This window comes from Alligator mississippiensis, chromosome 9, assembly GCF_030867095.1.
Source record: "Alligator mississippiensis isolate rAllMis1 chromosome 9, rAllMis1, whole genome shotgun sequence".
Lineage (NCBI taxonomy): Eukaryota > Metazoa > Chordata > Crocodylia > Alligatoridae > Alligator > Alligator mississippiensis.
In genome coordinates this window covers 72,885,777-72,900,811 of record NC_081832.1, presented here as the reverse complement: position 1 = coordinate 72,900,811, position 15,035 = coordinate 72,885,777, and the positions used below count along the sequence as shown (strand labels likewise).

The 15,035-nt window shown below is 47.7% G+C and overlaps 1 protein-coding gene and 1 pseudogene across 3 annotated transcripts in view; both read left to right on the top strand.

Annotated features, from left to right (window-relative positions):
- Nucleotides 1-15,035, top strand: part of KLHL3 (kelch like family member 3) — a 59,486-nt gene that overhangs the window by 37,645 nt on the left and 6,806 nt on the right. For all 3 annotated transcript variants that reach the window (XM_019478431.2, XM_006277619.4, XM_019478432.2), the window contains 6 exons: nucleotides 3,675-3,791; nucleotides 5,258-5,407; nucleotides 7,893-8,010; nucleotides 8,694-8,891; nucleotides 9,774-9,875; nucleotides 14,097-14,225. In XM_019478431.2, coding sequence (XP_019333976.2) covers nucleotides 3,675-3,791; nucleotides 5,258-5,407; nucleotides 7,893-8,010; nucleotides 8,694-8,891; nucleotides 9,774-9,875; nucleotides 14,097-14,225 — 814 coding nt within the window. The remainder of the gene's footprint in view (nucleotides 1-3,674; nucleotides 3,792-5,257; nucleotides 5,408-7,892; nucleotides 8,011-8,693; nucleotides 8,892-9,773; nucleotides 9,876-14,096; nucleotides 14,226-15,035) is intronic.
- On the top strand, nucleotides 1,338-1,456 carry LOC132243426 (5S ribosomal RNA; annotated as a pseudogene).

The window sequence follows — 15,035 nt, the reverse complement described above, 5'->3', positions numbered from 1 at the left end:
CTGGAGTGGAGTTTTTGGACTTAACACAACGGCCTCCCAGAAGAAATGATTGTTGGCAAATCAGATGAACCATTTGGTGACCTGGGAAGGGTTGAGTTGAAGCTGAGGGCACCTCATTTCATAGATTTCATAGACATTAGGGCTGGAAGGGACCTTGGAAGATCATTGAGTCCAGCCCCCTGCCCAAGGGGCAGGAAGTCAGCTGGAGTCATAGGATCCCAGCAAGATAAGCATCAAATTTTCTCTTGAAGGTGTTCAAGGTAGGTGCTTGAACCACCTCCAATGGCAAGCTATTCTAGACTTTGGGAGCTCAGACAGTAAAGAAATTCTTCCTTATGTCCAGCCTGAAACGGTCTTGCAGTTGTTTGTAACCATTCGACCTCGTCATCCCTTGGGGCACTCTGGTGAACAAATGTTCCCCCAGATACTGATGGTCACCCCTGATAAACTTATAGGTGGCCATCAGATCACCCCTGAGCCTGCGCTTTTCCAGGCTAAAGAGCCCCAGGGCTCTCAGTCTGTTGTCGTAAGGTCTGTTTTCTTGACCTCTGATCATGCATGTGGCTCTTCTCTGGACTCTCTCAAGCTTCTCCACATCCTTTTTGAATTGTGGAGCCCAAAACTGGATGCAGTACTCCAGCTGTGACCTCACCAAGGCTGAGTACAATGGGAAAATGATGTCCTGGGATTTACTTGAGAAGCAGCTATGGATGCAAGCCAGCGTTTTGGTTGCTTTACTAGCCGCGGCATCGCATTGCAGGCTCGTGTTCATCTTGTGGTCAATGATGACCCCCAAGTCTCTTTTCTGTAGCGCTAGCCAGTGTAGCACTGCTGAGCCTATAAGAATACCCGGGCCTGGGCAGGCGGCTCTTGCAGCACCATGTCAACCCAAGCATTGCACCGGCAGGCCGGCTGGGCACCCGGTCAACCCGGGCCGGGGCAGGCGGCTCCTGCAGCACCCGGTCAACCCGGGCATTGCACTGGCAGGCCAGCCGGGCAACAGGTCAACCGGGGCCTGGGCAGGCAGCTCCTGCAGCACCATGTCAACCCACGCATTTCAGTGGCAGGCCCTTCCAGGGCCAGGTCACCCCGGACCTGGGCAGGCGGCTGCTCCGGACACCCCGTCCACCCCGGCAATCGCAGGGCAGGCCCCAGGTGCATCCTGGCCTTGCCATGGGAGCCTTTTTGGACGCCGGGTCAGCCCGGGCCTCGCCGCGGCGGGGCGGGGTGGTTTCTCGGGCACACTGTCAACCCACTCATGCCTACAGGAAGCTGACAAGCCACCCGTTCCCCTTGCTCTCCCTGCCTCCTTCCCCCCTGCCTTACCTTTCCCACCCGCCTATGGCCAGACCGGACTGAGTGCGCCTGATCCCATCTGATCTTGGGACCTAAGCAGTCCCGGGCCAGGCTAGTACCTGGATGGGAAACCGCCTGGGAATCCCAGGTGCCGTAGGCTGCTTGGCCTTCTGGGCCAGAGTGGGGCAGGGCTGACCCTGCCCGTGCCCAGGCCCCGGAAGTGGGATCAGGCCCTGGACTGGCTGGCCGCCCTGAAAGCCTTGGGAGCACCACCATGTGGAATGGATGGAGTCACCTCCGAGTCTACCCGCAAGCCTGCGGCCTGCTGCTCCCTCCATTGGACCCGATGAACAAGTGTGTGCTTCTCTTGATGGAACAACTGAGTAAATTTCTGGATGTAAGAGATTGGGTCTTAAAAGTTTCATAAGATAGATGGATATTTTAATAGCCGCTGCTGGGAAGGTCAGCCCTGGGATATTTTGTCTGCATATCAATTAAGCGCATAACTTCATGATTCTGGCTCAGTGGGAACATGGAAATTCATTGTCTCCCTTTTTGCAGGGGTGTGGGTTGTATCTTGGATTGTCCTGGGTCTTTTCCTGATTTATACAGGTTTTCTCTGCCTTTGAAATTTCAGGATCAGTTTTAGGGCCTCTCTTCAGTAGGGTTGTGGTTATGACCTGACCCCGACACCTCCCCCCTACCCCCCCCCCCCCCGAGGGTTGTGGATGGGCCCTTTAGTTGGTAACTCACTTCTGAGCAGTGTCCATGGAGGAAACACCTCTTGGATGTTCAAACACCACTCCCTGCACAAGAGTTGGTATATATATATTTTTTTCTTATCTATTGCAGCGTGCATCTTCATTCAAGGGTCCCGTAAAGGACTCTTCTGCCTGCCATTGCTTATCGTGTGATAATCTCCGCTGTGGCTGCTGTTGTAGGAAGCTGTCTATTTACAGTCTGTCATGGGCCAGAAGTTTGGATGCTTATCTGAACTTGTTCGATCTGGAAACAAAGCTGGAAGTCTGTTCAGGCGAGGCTTCCTCACATAGTTCCCAGTCCACCCTTGCTTCCCTCCTGAAACCTGGCCTTTCTTGTAGCATCTGGGTATTTGTAGCTGCCAACTTTTAAATGAGGCAGTGCAGAGGAGTGTGAAATTTAAAAGCTGGAGCTGCACTCTAAATAATAGGGATTTTACTGGATGTGTTATGAGCATGCCCTGTAGTGGTTTTCCATTTTTGGAAGGAGTGGGTGAAGTGACTTAATACAATCTTAAGCGCTGCCTTAGTGTGTGACTCTGAAACATTTGTGATGGGTATTCTGTGCAATCTTGCATGTATTACAAATGAGTAAATCCCAGGGGTTATTTTTCCAAATATTGTCCAGCAAGAATGTCAAAAGGCTAATTATGTTCCTTGGCTGCCTGCCCATAACTAATGCCGCAGTGTTGTTTACTGGTGACCGGCTTCATTTAGAGAGCAGTGGTTGTCAACCTTTTTTGTACCAGGACCCATTTGTAAACACCGATGGCCAGTCCCGACCCAGTGCCTCTCACTCCCGACCTGCTGCCTTCTGCCCCCAGGTCCTAGCCCCCCAGTGCGGGGGGCAGGTGGTGGGTGTGTGGGGCATGGGGGGCCCCAAGCAGCCCCTTGCAGGCTGGAACTCTGCCAGCCTGCAAGGGAAAAGCCACAGTTTCCTACATTAGTCTCCTTTTAAAGGAGAATCCATTTTTAAAGTTTGTTCTCAACACTTTCCTATATTTTTGTGACCCATTTTTGGGTCACGACCCACAGGTAGAGAAACACTAATTTAGAGAGCCCTCTTGCTCATCTGAAGAATGAGGTGTGGACCAGTTTTCTTGACATGATGTGATTAGTGTTTTAGGATAATGTGTTGCCAGTACTTGGTATAGGTGCAGTATTGTGCTGCTTTATCTCTGTATAATTGCCTGCTACAACTCTTGGGTATCTTTACGCATGCTGTGGGGGTGGGGGTGGGGGGAGTGCTTTAATTAAAGCGGTTCCTGAGAACCACTCTAATTAAAGTGCCTGCAGTGACTCATGTATTCAGCATCCTGTACTTCAAAATGGCAGCGGGGATGCTCGTCAAAGGAGCTTTAGTTAAAGCATTCCCGCTACCATTTTGAAGCATGGGGATGCTGAATACACGAGACACTGAGGCTGCTGAAACATCCTAATTACAACACGTCAGAGCAGGTGCCCCCTCACGTCTGTGGGCACCCCTTATGCCTCGTTCCTCCTTTCTTTCCTTAGTCGCTATGAACCTGATGTTTAGACCGCTAAACTTTTGGCTTTGATAATGGCTAAGAAGGCATGTTCTTTTTTCTGAAGTTAGTTATATTCTCTTTCTCTCTCTAGGTCTTTGAAGCTGTTATTTCTTGGATAAATTATGAGAAGGAATCTCGTTTAGAGCATATGGCTAAGTTAATGGAACATGTTCGTCTGCCCCTTCTACCCCGAGACTATCTTGTGCAGGTAAATACGTTAAAAAAATTCCTTGCCTCGGAACTAACCACGGCTCCTTTACCCGTGCTCCTGCTCCTTTGCTGCTTGAGGTGGGGACTAAATATATCTGTGTTTATGGGCTAAGGGCCAGAGTTCATACGTTTCATGGTCATATACACCTTCTCATTAATGAAATCTAAAAAGTAGGTGTCACAGTGGAAAGTCTTTCTCCCCCGATGTTCTCTGTGTTATCTTAGCCTGTGCAAAGAGCTAGGATGTGTCTGTGAAAAGTGCTGTAAACTTGGAAGTTTTGCATTGTGACTGAAGTGTTCATTTTCCTGTTTAAATCTGAGACTAAAGGCCAGATTCTGAGTAAAAGACGCTCATGGAGGACTTGCAGATCTTGGATAGAGACTCTCAGGAATATTTGCTTCCCGATTTTATGCATCGCAGTATATCAGTTGTCACTGGGTGGTACTGTTAAATAGTTTTGCAAGTTCTTGTTCAAGCAAATATGGGTGGTGGGGAGAGGAGTTGTGCATGCGTGTGTCTGTGTGGCAAAGTTTTGTGTCTGCCTTGGTATCTGATTAAAGCTGGTTCTTGAGGCAGAACTCCTCCTTGTGAATTCTGGCGTTGGGCTGAGATTCCTAGAGGAGGGGATTGTCTTTTTGCATCCTGCCTTTTGACTATCTTTGTTTTGTGACCTGCATGCTGTTTGACCACCTCTGTCCTATGACTGGTGCATTTTTGTGAATTAAATAAATTCAACTGAAACAAACCCAGAACCCACGCCTACAATTCCAGTTCCACTGGGAACCAAATCTGCAAAGCCCCAGACATGACTGCTCAGTTAAAGGGTGACTCTAGTGTCAGAAGGTGGGGCACAGCCACCAGAAGAAGAGAATAATAATGCAAGATACAGTTGGTTAGGCCTTTTGAAGCAAAACCAAGAAAAATCCTCCATGTTGCATAGAGCCCAGCTGTTTGTGTACAGTGTGGGTGGAGCAGCCTGTGACCAAGAGGCAGGATTGCCTTTCCTACGAGGGGCACCATTCCAGCCATCCCAGCTATGAGCCACTATAATGGGGAACAACAGCAATTCTTGTACTTGATCCGGGTATTCCTAGTGCAAAGGGATTTCTCCTCCTTAAGGAAAGCCTTTGCTTTTCTGCAGGTGGGATTAGGTTTGTAGCAGGTAGATGAAAGCTCTCCCTTGTTTGGAGGCTGCTTTTGATTTAGCCACAGGTAAAGATCAGTATAAAGGATCCACTGGGAAAGTGAAGTTGGAAATGAATGCAGATCACCTGATTTGGCACTGCAAACCCTTCCCGAACAGCTGGAATTCTGTCCACAGATGCTGCTGCTATTCTGTATCCCTCTCGCTATTACTCTGATAGCTTCCAATCTCTTTCCTACACTTCCTACAACACTCGTGAATGCAGTAGAAACGCCCAGTCAAGTATATTAGGTAAAATGATCTTTGTCGGTTTTCCTAGACAGTTGAAGAAGAAGCTTTGATCAAGAACAACAACACGTGCAAAGACTTCCTTATTGAGGCCATGAAATACCACTTGCTTCCTCTGGATCAAAGGCAGTTGATAAAGAATCCTAGGACAAAGCCAAGGACTCCAATTAGCCTGCCAAAGGTAAGCTCTGTTCTCTTTGAAACTAGTAAAACTTTGGAGGGAAAATACAGCATGAAAGAGCTACATCGTTTGAGGCATCTACTTGTTTCGAATGAATGGGGCTCGCGTGCTGTCAGGCTTCTTCCTCCTGGCCCTTAATGGTATTGCACTTCCTGTTGTTCTGCTCAGGCCTGCTCCCATTAAGGGCAACCTGACAACTACACACGTACAAGACTCCCCATGCCACGAGAATCCCCAGCAGAGCGTGTGCGACCACTTGGTGTTGCCTCAGTAGCACAAAGGCTCTCTACTCCTCAATGTGATTAAAATTGGTGATGGCACTGGAAGAATTGAGGGTAACCAATATCAAGCTTCTCTTAAAAAGGTGCTAGCACTGATACTGGGAATCAGAGACCAATAATGAACTAAGTGAAATTCAAGGGAAAGAACAGGGGGAGATGCTTATTTGGCTAATTGGAGCAGCAGTAGATCCACTGAAACACTGCTGTGTTGGAGGAAAAGCTGATTGCTACCTGATAAAAGTTATGAAGAAACTTGCCTTTTGGGTAAGTGTACTCTACTCCACAGCTCTCTGTAACTTCTGTGGGGCCTTCTGGTCCTGGCCACACTCTCAGAGACAGAATACTGGATGGGATGAGCCCTTGCTCTGACCCAGTATGGCTGCTGCTGTTTCAGGCTGCACCTGTTAGAAACAAATGTGTTGAGAACCAGCGGACTACCAGAAAGGTTCTGCAGGCTCCTTTATGGTCTCTGAGTTGAATTTGGGAATGGCAAGCTGAAGACAGAGGTTCATAGGACTCCATGTTGTTTGAGGACCCTGTCAACTGAGGCAGGCTGCAATGTTTAGCTCTCCTTGTTTCATTTGCATAGCAAGGGACCTGGATGGCAACAAATGAAGCAGTGAAAAGCCCCAAATGGCACAGACATGCACAACTCCCCCATCTGAAATGAATTTTAATAGACTCTAAGCAGCTGCTAAAAGTAGATGCAGCAGAAATAAAACAACTTTGGCGATTCTCCATGTTGACATGGGAGCTGTGCACAGCTCTGGTCTTTCCTTCAGCCAGAGAAAGATGACAAAGAAAAATGCTTCCCTTCTGTCAAAATATAAAGGCTGCTTAACATGATGTTGGACAGCAAACTGTCAGCAAAGTTATTAACAAGGCTTTTGTAGACAGTAAATTCTCAAAGTAGATTAATTGTCTTCCAGATATGAACCATGGGGAGCTTATCTGTTTGACCCTGTGTACAAATTTGTTCTCTGAGAAGCTGATACCCTCTGTGTGTTGTTCCCTAAGCAGTCCATCCCCAAACCAGTACGCCATGCCTTTACATGGTCTCCGTGATCTCTGTGTAGTCTCCAGTGCAGGTGGCACCCCAGTTGAAATGCTTAGCAGCAGTAATTATTTTAGCATATCTGTGAAAATGAGAAACAAACAGCAGTGTGACTGTTAGGACTGCTTTGAGTCTGTGAAGACAAGTACCAGTGCAGTGTAGTCGGATGGAAGGATGCTAATGCTGCATTTTAAAGGTGTATGGGAAGGTGCATATCCCAAAAGGCTGTTGAGCTAAGCAGCCTGGTCTTGGTTTAGGTTAAAAATAGGGAATAAATTCAGGAAAACCATTTTAATGGCTCGCCCTCAGATGATCTGCAAGAGGTTTATCCAAGAGTGTGCATCAGATTAATCCTTGCTTGAAAGCCAGTAATTTCCATTGTTTTTATATGCTTTCTTTTGGGGGAGTTTTCCTTCAGCTCCTCTATTTTAGTGAGGAGAGCCTAGCAGAGTGGTCCTCGCTGCAGGGGATGAATGCAGGCCTAGATCCATCCCCTGCGGCGGCGATTTCTCAATTAATTGAGAGAAACTACTTCCTTTCCTCTCTTTCCTTAAGTGTCATTTTGAAGCTCTGTCCTGTGCTGAACAAGAGTGGTTGGTGGATGATGAGCGGTGCTAGTAAGCGTGGCTGTGGAGGGTGGGTGCATCCCAACTGGTTAGAAGATCCAGGAACAACTGGTGAAGGAAAAGCATAGGAGAATGCAGAAAACACTGGGCTGTCCTTAGTGTGGTAGAATCCCAGCTGAACCCCTGGGGTGTCAGTCAAGTCGACAGGGTAGGAGCATCCTAAGGTAAGTGGAAGAGCTGCTTGTTGACCACCTAGAATATATTAAGCTGAGCAGCAGCCCAAGAGTCAGCTTTGTTTGTGGGATACGAACGTGATGCAACAAGCTGTTTCAGTCCAAAAAGTGCATTCCTGCCAGATTGGGCCCTCTGGAAGCCCTCCCCAGAGGAGCAGTGCCCGCTGGGTCCCAATTCCCATTTGTGACTTGGAAAGTCTTCTCTCCCTTTTTCTGCCCTCACATCCCATAGGCAGCTATGTATCTCTTGCTGAGCCATTGAGAGTAGTTTTCTTTTTGCAGAATGCACCTTGCTGTGAAACGGTGCCCTGATCTCAGAGGCTTTTCTTGCTCTGGTTATTTCCCTCCTAGGTGATGATCGTGGTTGGTGGGCAGGCGCCCAAAGCCATTCGGAGCGTGGAGTGCTACGATTTCGAGGAGGAGCGATGGGATCAGGTAGCTGAGCTTCCCTCCCGGAGATGCAGGGCAGGTAACCAGAGCTCTTGCAGTAGCCTCTCTTGCTTTCCCACTACATCCATGAAGAGACACAGGAGTACGTTTGCTTTCTATGACTTTGTCCACAGGCAGCTCTGCCTTTTTCCCTTTCCTTCCACTAAGATGCAGAAGAATATCCCATGCGATACCACCTTGGCCTCCACTTGCCATATATAACTACTATTCCCACCTCTGTGCCTCATTTCCCCTTCCCGCTCCCTTCTCTGCCTTTCCCCCATCCAGCTTGGTTTGGCCATCCAACGATGACCTGGCTTTCCCTGCTGGTTTTTCAGTGAGAAACTACCTTTAAGACTGCAGTTTGGTGAAGGGATTTATCCCAGGAGAAGCGAGGTGCATGGCTTACAACTCATTGCTCCTTCTGAATAATTTGGCCTAGGTTGTACTGTGAATCTACTCATGCCCTCCACTTCAAGGCCCCCATCTCCCTGGGAATTAGCAAATATCCTGAAAGTTAACATTCTGAGTGTTATGTGCTTTGCTGTTTTGCTCTACAAAACCTATGTTCTGCCTTTATTCCCAGTAAAAAATTGCTAAAGGTTTGAACATGTTCTCTTCACCCTTTGCTGTTACAAATGCTAAGCAAGGGATCCAGTAATGTCTCTCTTCCAAGCCACCAGTTAAGTCTCAGATCTGAAGTCTGCCTTCTCTTTCTAACAGGAGTGGTGTTCATGGCAGGCAATGTTTATGCTGTTGGGGGCTTTAACGGTTCTTTAAGAGTGCGAACTGTAGACGTGTACGATGGTGTGAAAGACCAGTGGACATCCATCGCCAGCATGCAGGAAAGACGAAGCACTTTGGGAGCAGCTGTGCTGAATGACCTTCTTTATGCTGTGGGCGGGTTTGATGGAAGTACTGGTATGTTACTTAGGAAAAGCCAGGCAATCCAGTGAAGGGATATTGCACTGTTTCTCTGTTCCCAAAAATCTGCATCTATAAAAGGACTTGGGGTACTCAGGGTTGCCTCACTAAGCCTCAGGTGCCTGGGTACAGGAGTGGAATCCACAAACCCAAATTGGGTGGCCATTCAGTGAATGGGGAAAGTTGAGTGCGTGGGATCTGGGCTCACAAAAGCAAGAGTCAAGGAACACCTAAGTCAGCAACAGTGAATACCAAAGAGAGAGATGTGTCTGAAATCTCATGTCTCTCTTGGATTTAGGAGCTTAGCTGCAGCCCTGAGTTAGACACTGCTGTGAGACTGGGATTCAAGGTTAAGCCTCAGTCTTGGAGTTGGATGTGCACGGCATCCCTTTGTGGCCAGATGATTGCCTCATGCTTTTGTATTTGTAAGCACCCCTGGAACAGGAGGAGGAGGTGGTGGTGGCAGTGATGGTACTGGTCTCTTGTGTAATAGCACTTGGCCAGGAAGGGGAAGACGTGGGTTTAAGATCCTTTTCCACCAAGGAGGTCTATCACCTCCCTGGAGAGTGCTGTTACCGCCAAGCTGGGCCAGGCTGGCCTGGGAGCACTTTCCATTTTGCCGTTGAAGCTGTGCCACTGTGGAAAGGAAAATTCATGGGGCCAGAGATTCTTGCTCCTTTGGACTGCTCTGCTCTTAACTTGCATTTTCTTGCCTGGAGGCAAAAGAGCTATATAATTGTGCCACGTGGTTTTTGCAGTTGCAGAGGAAATAGAGAACCTCAGGAGATTTTAGTTCAGCTCATAGGGGAAATAGGAGAGAAAAGGTGTAATGCTAATCTTTTTTTAATTAGTAAACTTGTGCATTCCTGTTTTCTCTAGGTCTGGCATCCGTAGAGGCCTACAGCTATAAAACCAATGAGTGGTTTTTTGTGGCTCCCATGAACACAAGGAGAAGCAGCGTTGGAGTGGGAGTTGTGGAGGGTAAGACCTGGCCGTTTTGGCCACAAGGCTGTTACTGCTTCAAACACATGGATAATCCCAGGTGGGCCTTCAGCAAGGCGGGCAAAGCTCTTCTCCAGGCAGTCTACAGATTAACACGTAGCTAGTTGAATGCAGGGACAAGCCAGGCCCGTCACTGCACTGTGAAGTGTTAACATGCAAAGATTTCTAACATCACCGGATCATTGCAGCTTTTCAATGCGCTTCTCTTGGGTTGGAGTGCTGCCGATGCTGCCATCTGTTGTGTGCGACACAAGATCCTCTTATTGACCCTGGGCTTAGCGCCTGACTCTCTCCTGAATCCATTGAGGCAGGGGCTCTTCGTGGAAACGTATCTCTGGCCAGTGCAAGAATGATCGTTTGTGGGTGGTGATCAGCAATAAGTGTTGTGAGGGAACATGGCAGTTGGAGGAAGGTAAAACTCATTCCTCCAGACTGCGACTGGGAACAATTAAGTTCGTAATCCCTTTGGGTGGACAGTTCATCAGCAGTTTGCCCACATGATCCTAAGGTGATTGACATCAGATTGATATGTGAACGTGGTATGTGCCCATCCTATTTTGTGAGCAAACGGGGAACCAACGGTAGCAAATTTCAGTACAGTGTCAACTCAGGGGTGGTGTAGGCAAAGGGAATGGAAGGGGCAGATCCAGTAAACGGAACAACCATTGATAGAAACATGTAAATATGAAGCTCCTGAGATCCAGTGCCCAATGTCAGTGGGTTGACTTTGTTCAACATTGCTGAGGATCCAGGGAACAGCCATTTTAGAACACGAAGTTTTTTCCATTTTGTGGTTTGCCTAATCGCTTCTGATCTAAGTGGAAATGTTTTAATGCAGCTCTAATTGCGGCAGTGATAGTAATTTCCCTTGTGCACTGGTTGGTGGAGTTAGCTGCAGTATGTTATAAATTCCAGTTCCTAAGGTTGAATATAGGTTGGTTTGATCTACATGCAGGGATAGAAGGGAGTGGGAGGGACATGAAATTTGGAGTTTCTCAGTAAGTGGTGGGGAGCTGCTAAAATATGCATCTCTATGGAATTGCTTTAACAAGCAGTGCCTTAATAATGTGCTTGTGAATTATGGATAAAAGGCAGAGTAGATTTACACTTTATAGACTAACTGGATCAGAGGTGCATAGCATAAGCTTTTGGGAGCCCAAGCTCACTTCATCAGATGCAAGATGCAGGAGCTTCTTTGGATGCAAAAGGACATGCCCAAGAGAGAGAGTCATTTGAATGCAAAATTGAAGAGAGGGAAGAGAGGGTCGGGGGAGGGAGAGCAGGGAGCTGGAACAGTGCTGAAGAGGCAAACAAGTAATAAACTCATAGGGACAAAGGAGTTACAAAAGCTAATCTAGGTAATGGATAAGGATCTGTAGCCTCTGTTTAGAGCATACTTAGCACAGTCCAGTCTCTGAGTGATTTCTTCTTCCATAGTTTTGCATTGTGTTCAACTTCGTTTGTAAAGTTCTGTGTTCTGAGAATGGCTACTCTGAGGTCAGCGAGGGAGTGTCCAGGGAGGTGAAAGTGTTCTGCCACAGGCCTGTGCATCTTTCTAGAACTGATGTCAGATTGGTGTTTGTTCCTTCTTTCGCATAGGGATCGCTGACTGTCCAGTGTAGACAGTAGAGGGGCACTGTAAGCAGGTGATGGTGCATATGACGCTGGTAGAGGTGCAGGTGAATGAGCCTTGGATTTTCTAATTCATGAGAATTCATAATTCTCCTACTAATGCAACTCAGCATCTTCATTAATGATGTGGACATTGGAGTCAGAAGCGGACTGGCCAAGTTCACTGATGACACCAAACTTTGGGGCAAAGCATCCACACTAGAAGACAGGAGGGCGATCCAGGCTGACCTGGACAGGCTCAGCAAATGGGCGGACAAGAACCTGATAGTGTTTAACACTGAAAAATGCAGGGTTCTCCACCTTGGGAGGAAAAACCTGCAGCATCCTTATAGGCTCGGCAGTGCTACGCTGGCTAGCACTACAGAAGAAAGAGACTTGGGGGTCATGACTGACCACAAGATGAACATGAGCCTGCAATGCGATGCTGCGGCTAGTAAAGCGACCAAAATGCTGGCTTGCATCCATAGATGCTTCTCAAGCAAATCCCAGGACGTCATTCTCCCCTTGTACTCGGCCTTGGTGAGGCTGCAGATGGAGTACTGCGTCCAGTTTTGGGCTCCACAATTCAAAAAGGATGTGGAGAAGCTTGAGAGAGTCCAGAGAAGAGCCACGCGCATGATCAGAGGTCAAGAAAACAGACCTTATGGCGACAGGCTGAGAGCCCTGGGGCTCTTTAGCCTGGAAAAGCGCAGGCTCAGGGGTGATCTGATGGCCACCTATAAGTTTATCAGGGGTGACCACCAGTATCTGGGGGAACGTTTGTTCACCAGAGCGCCCCAAGAGATGATGAGGTCGAACTGTTTTAAACTACTGCAAGACAGTTTCAGGCTGGACATAAGGAAGAATTTTTTTACTGTCTGAGCCCCCAAAGTCTGGAATAGCCTGCCATTAGAGGTGATTCAAGCACCTACCTTGAACACCTTCAAGAGCAAATTGGATGCTTATCTTACTGGGATCCTATGACCCCAGTTGACTTCCTGCCCTTCGGGCGGGGGGCTGGACTCGATGATCTTCCAAGGTCCCTTCCAGCTCGAATACCTATGAAATGATATTCAGTCCAGTGACCATAAAATCATAGAAAATTAAGGTTGGAAGGGACCTCAGGAGGTCGCATCTGGTCCAACCTCCTGCTCAAAGCAGGATCATCCCTGACTAGATCATCCCAGCCAAGGCTTTGTCTAGCCAGGTCTTAAAAACCCCCCAGGATGGAGATTCTACCACCTCGCTAGATAACCTGTTCCACTGCCTTACTACTCTCATAGTGAAAAAGTTCTTCCTAATATCTAACCTAAACTTTCTTTGCTGCAACTTGAGCCCATTGCTCCCTGTTTTATCATTTGCCCCCACTGAGAACAATCCAGCTCCATCCACTTTGGAACCCCCCTTCAGGTAGCTGAAGGCTGCCATTAAATCCCCCCTCAGGCTTCTCTTCTCCAGACTAAATAAGCCCAGAACTCATATATCCCACTTCCCTAACCATTTTTGTTGCTTTCCACTGGACTCTCTCCAATTTGTCCACATCCTTTCTGCAGTGGGGGGACCCAAAACTGAACGCAGCAGCGTTCCCTCTAAGCTATGTGGCTTGTGCGGCTGTGCAGGCATGCTCCTGCCGTGCTGCCAGGCGTGCCTGCATGGCCATGCACACTGCACAGCTTAGAGGGACCCCGCTGGGGCACAGTACTCCAGATATAGCCTCATCAGTGCGGAGTAGAGGGGAATAATCACTTCTCTGGCAACACTCCTACTAATGCAGCTCAATATGCTATTTGCCTTCTTCACCACAAGGGCACACTGTTGGCTCATATTCAGCTTATGGTCCACTGTGACCTCTCCAGGTCCTTTTCTGCAGAGTTGCTGCTTAGCCAGTCAGTCCCCAGCCTGTACTGGTGCATGGGATTGTTCCATGCTAAGTGCAGGACTTGACACTTGTCCTTTTGAACCTCATGAGATTTCTTTTAGTCTAATCTTCCAATTTGTCAAAGTTTCTCTGAATCCTAGCCTTACTCTCCAGTGCCTTTACTACTCCCCCCAGCTTGTTGTCACCTGCAAACTTGCTGAGGGTTTACTCCATCCCATCTTCCAGGTCTTTGGTGAAGATATTGAACAAAACCAGTCCCAGGACCAACTCCTGGCTGATGTGGTCTGTATTGATGGGAGGACAAACCTTGCATCTGGGTCTGTTGCAAGGCCTGGTGCCTTGGTGAGAATGGGAGTTAAGTAGCCTGTTGCTTGAGTGGCACCATTTGAGACTGGCTGTAATCCAGGACAGATTTGGATAGCTGTTGGCAGTTACAAAAGTGGGTGAGACCTAAGTTGAATATGTAACATGTTTAATCCATTATGAAGAAATACATTTATGGAAGGAGTTTGCCTATCAGGTGTGTGCTTGGGTTGTATATGAGTTCTAGATGGTTTATGAAGATTTCCCTTCACCCCCAAAGCAATGCACAGCTATTTGGTATGTCTGTATTGTACCTATTGTGGGGGGCCTCAGTCTTGGTTGGGACCTTTGGGCACAATGGTAATGGAAGTCATTGATACAGCTGTATCCTGTGTCATTTCTTCCAGGGAAGCTATATGCTGTGGGGGGTTATGATGGAGCATCACGGCAGTGCCTTAGTACTGTAGAGCAGTATAATCCTGCCACAAATGAATGGACCTACGTGGCTGACATGAGCACACGGCGCAGTGGTGCAGGTAATGACACACATTTAAATGATGCTTTTCTTGATGCTCTGAAGCATTTGGAAGCGACCTCTTGGGGGGATGGAATTGAGAATTGAAGATTTTTATTCCAACCTCCTGCCCTCTCAGTTAAGATCATCAAGGCATGGAAGTTGCCAACAGTTCTCATGATTTCCTTAACCCCAGCCCTCACAAAGTAAAGTTCACATCTGGTTTGAATAGCAATGTTAAGAAACCTAAATGACCTAAAACTGAGTTCAGGCAACTTTTATTTAGACTCAGCTCGCTTTTTTTTTTAATGCCCTTTGGCTGGCCAGAGTGGAGGCTTATAGGCTGGAGGTTTGTGTAAAACAGGGAATGGAAAGCTTGCGTGTCATCCTCGATTACTCCTCATCTGCTGTTGGGCTGTAGGCAAGTCATCCATCCTCTGTGCCTGATTCCTCAACTGGAAGAGCTGGGTAATAAAGCTTTGGCACGTTGTAAAAGGATGTGGATGAAGGGTACAAGTTCATTGCCATACTGGTACGAGACATTCACTACCTCGATGTAGTGAAACTGTGTGAGCAGGTGTTGTGTCCACCCTCCTCTTAATCCTCTAAATTCACAAGGCCCCCAAACTAACCCCTTCCTGTGGGGTGTGCCTTTATTACTAAATGAGATACTAATACAAAGAAAGACATGGCATTCTGTGTATGGTACTTCAGCCAATCCCATCCAGTGTTCTTGGAAAATGGAACAAACTTCCCTCATTGTTGGCCTCACGCTACAATGCAGTGAAACAGTCCCTGTGTTTAGCAGTTCTGGCTACGAGTTTCTGCTTTC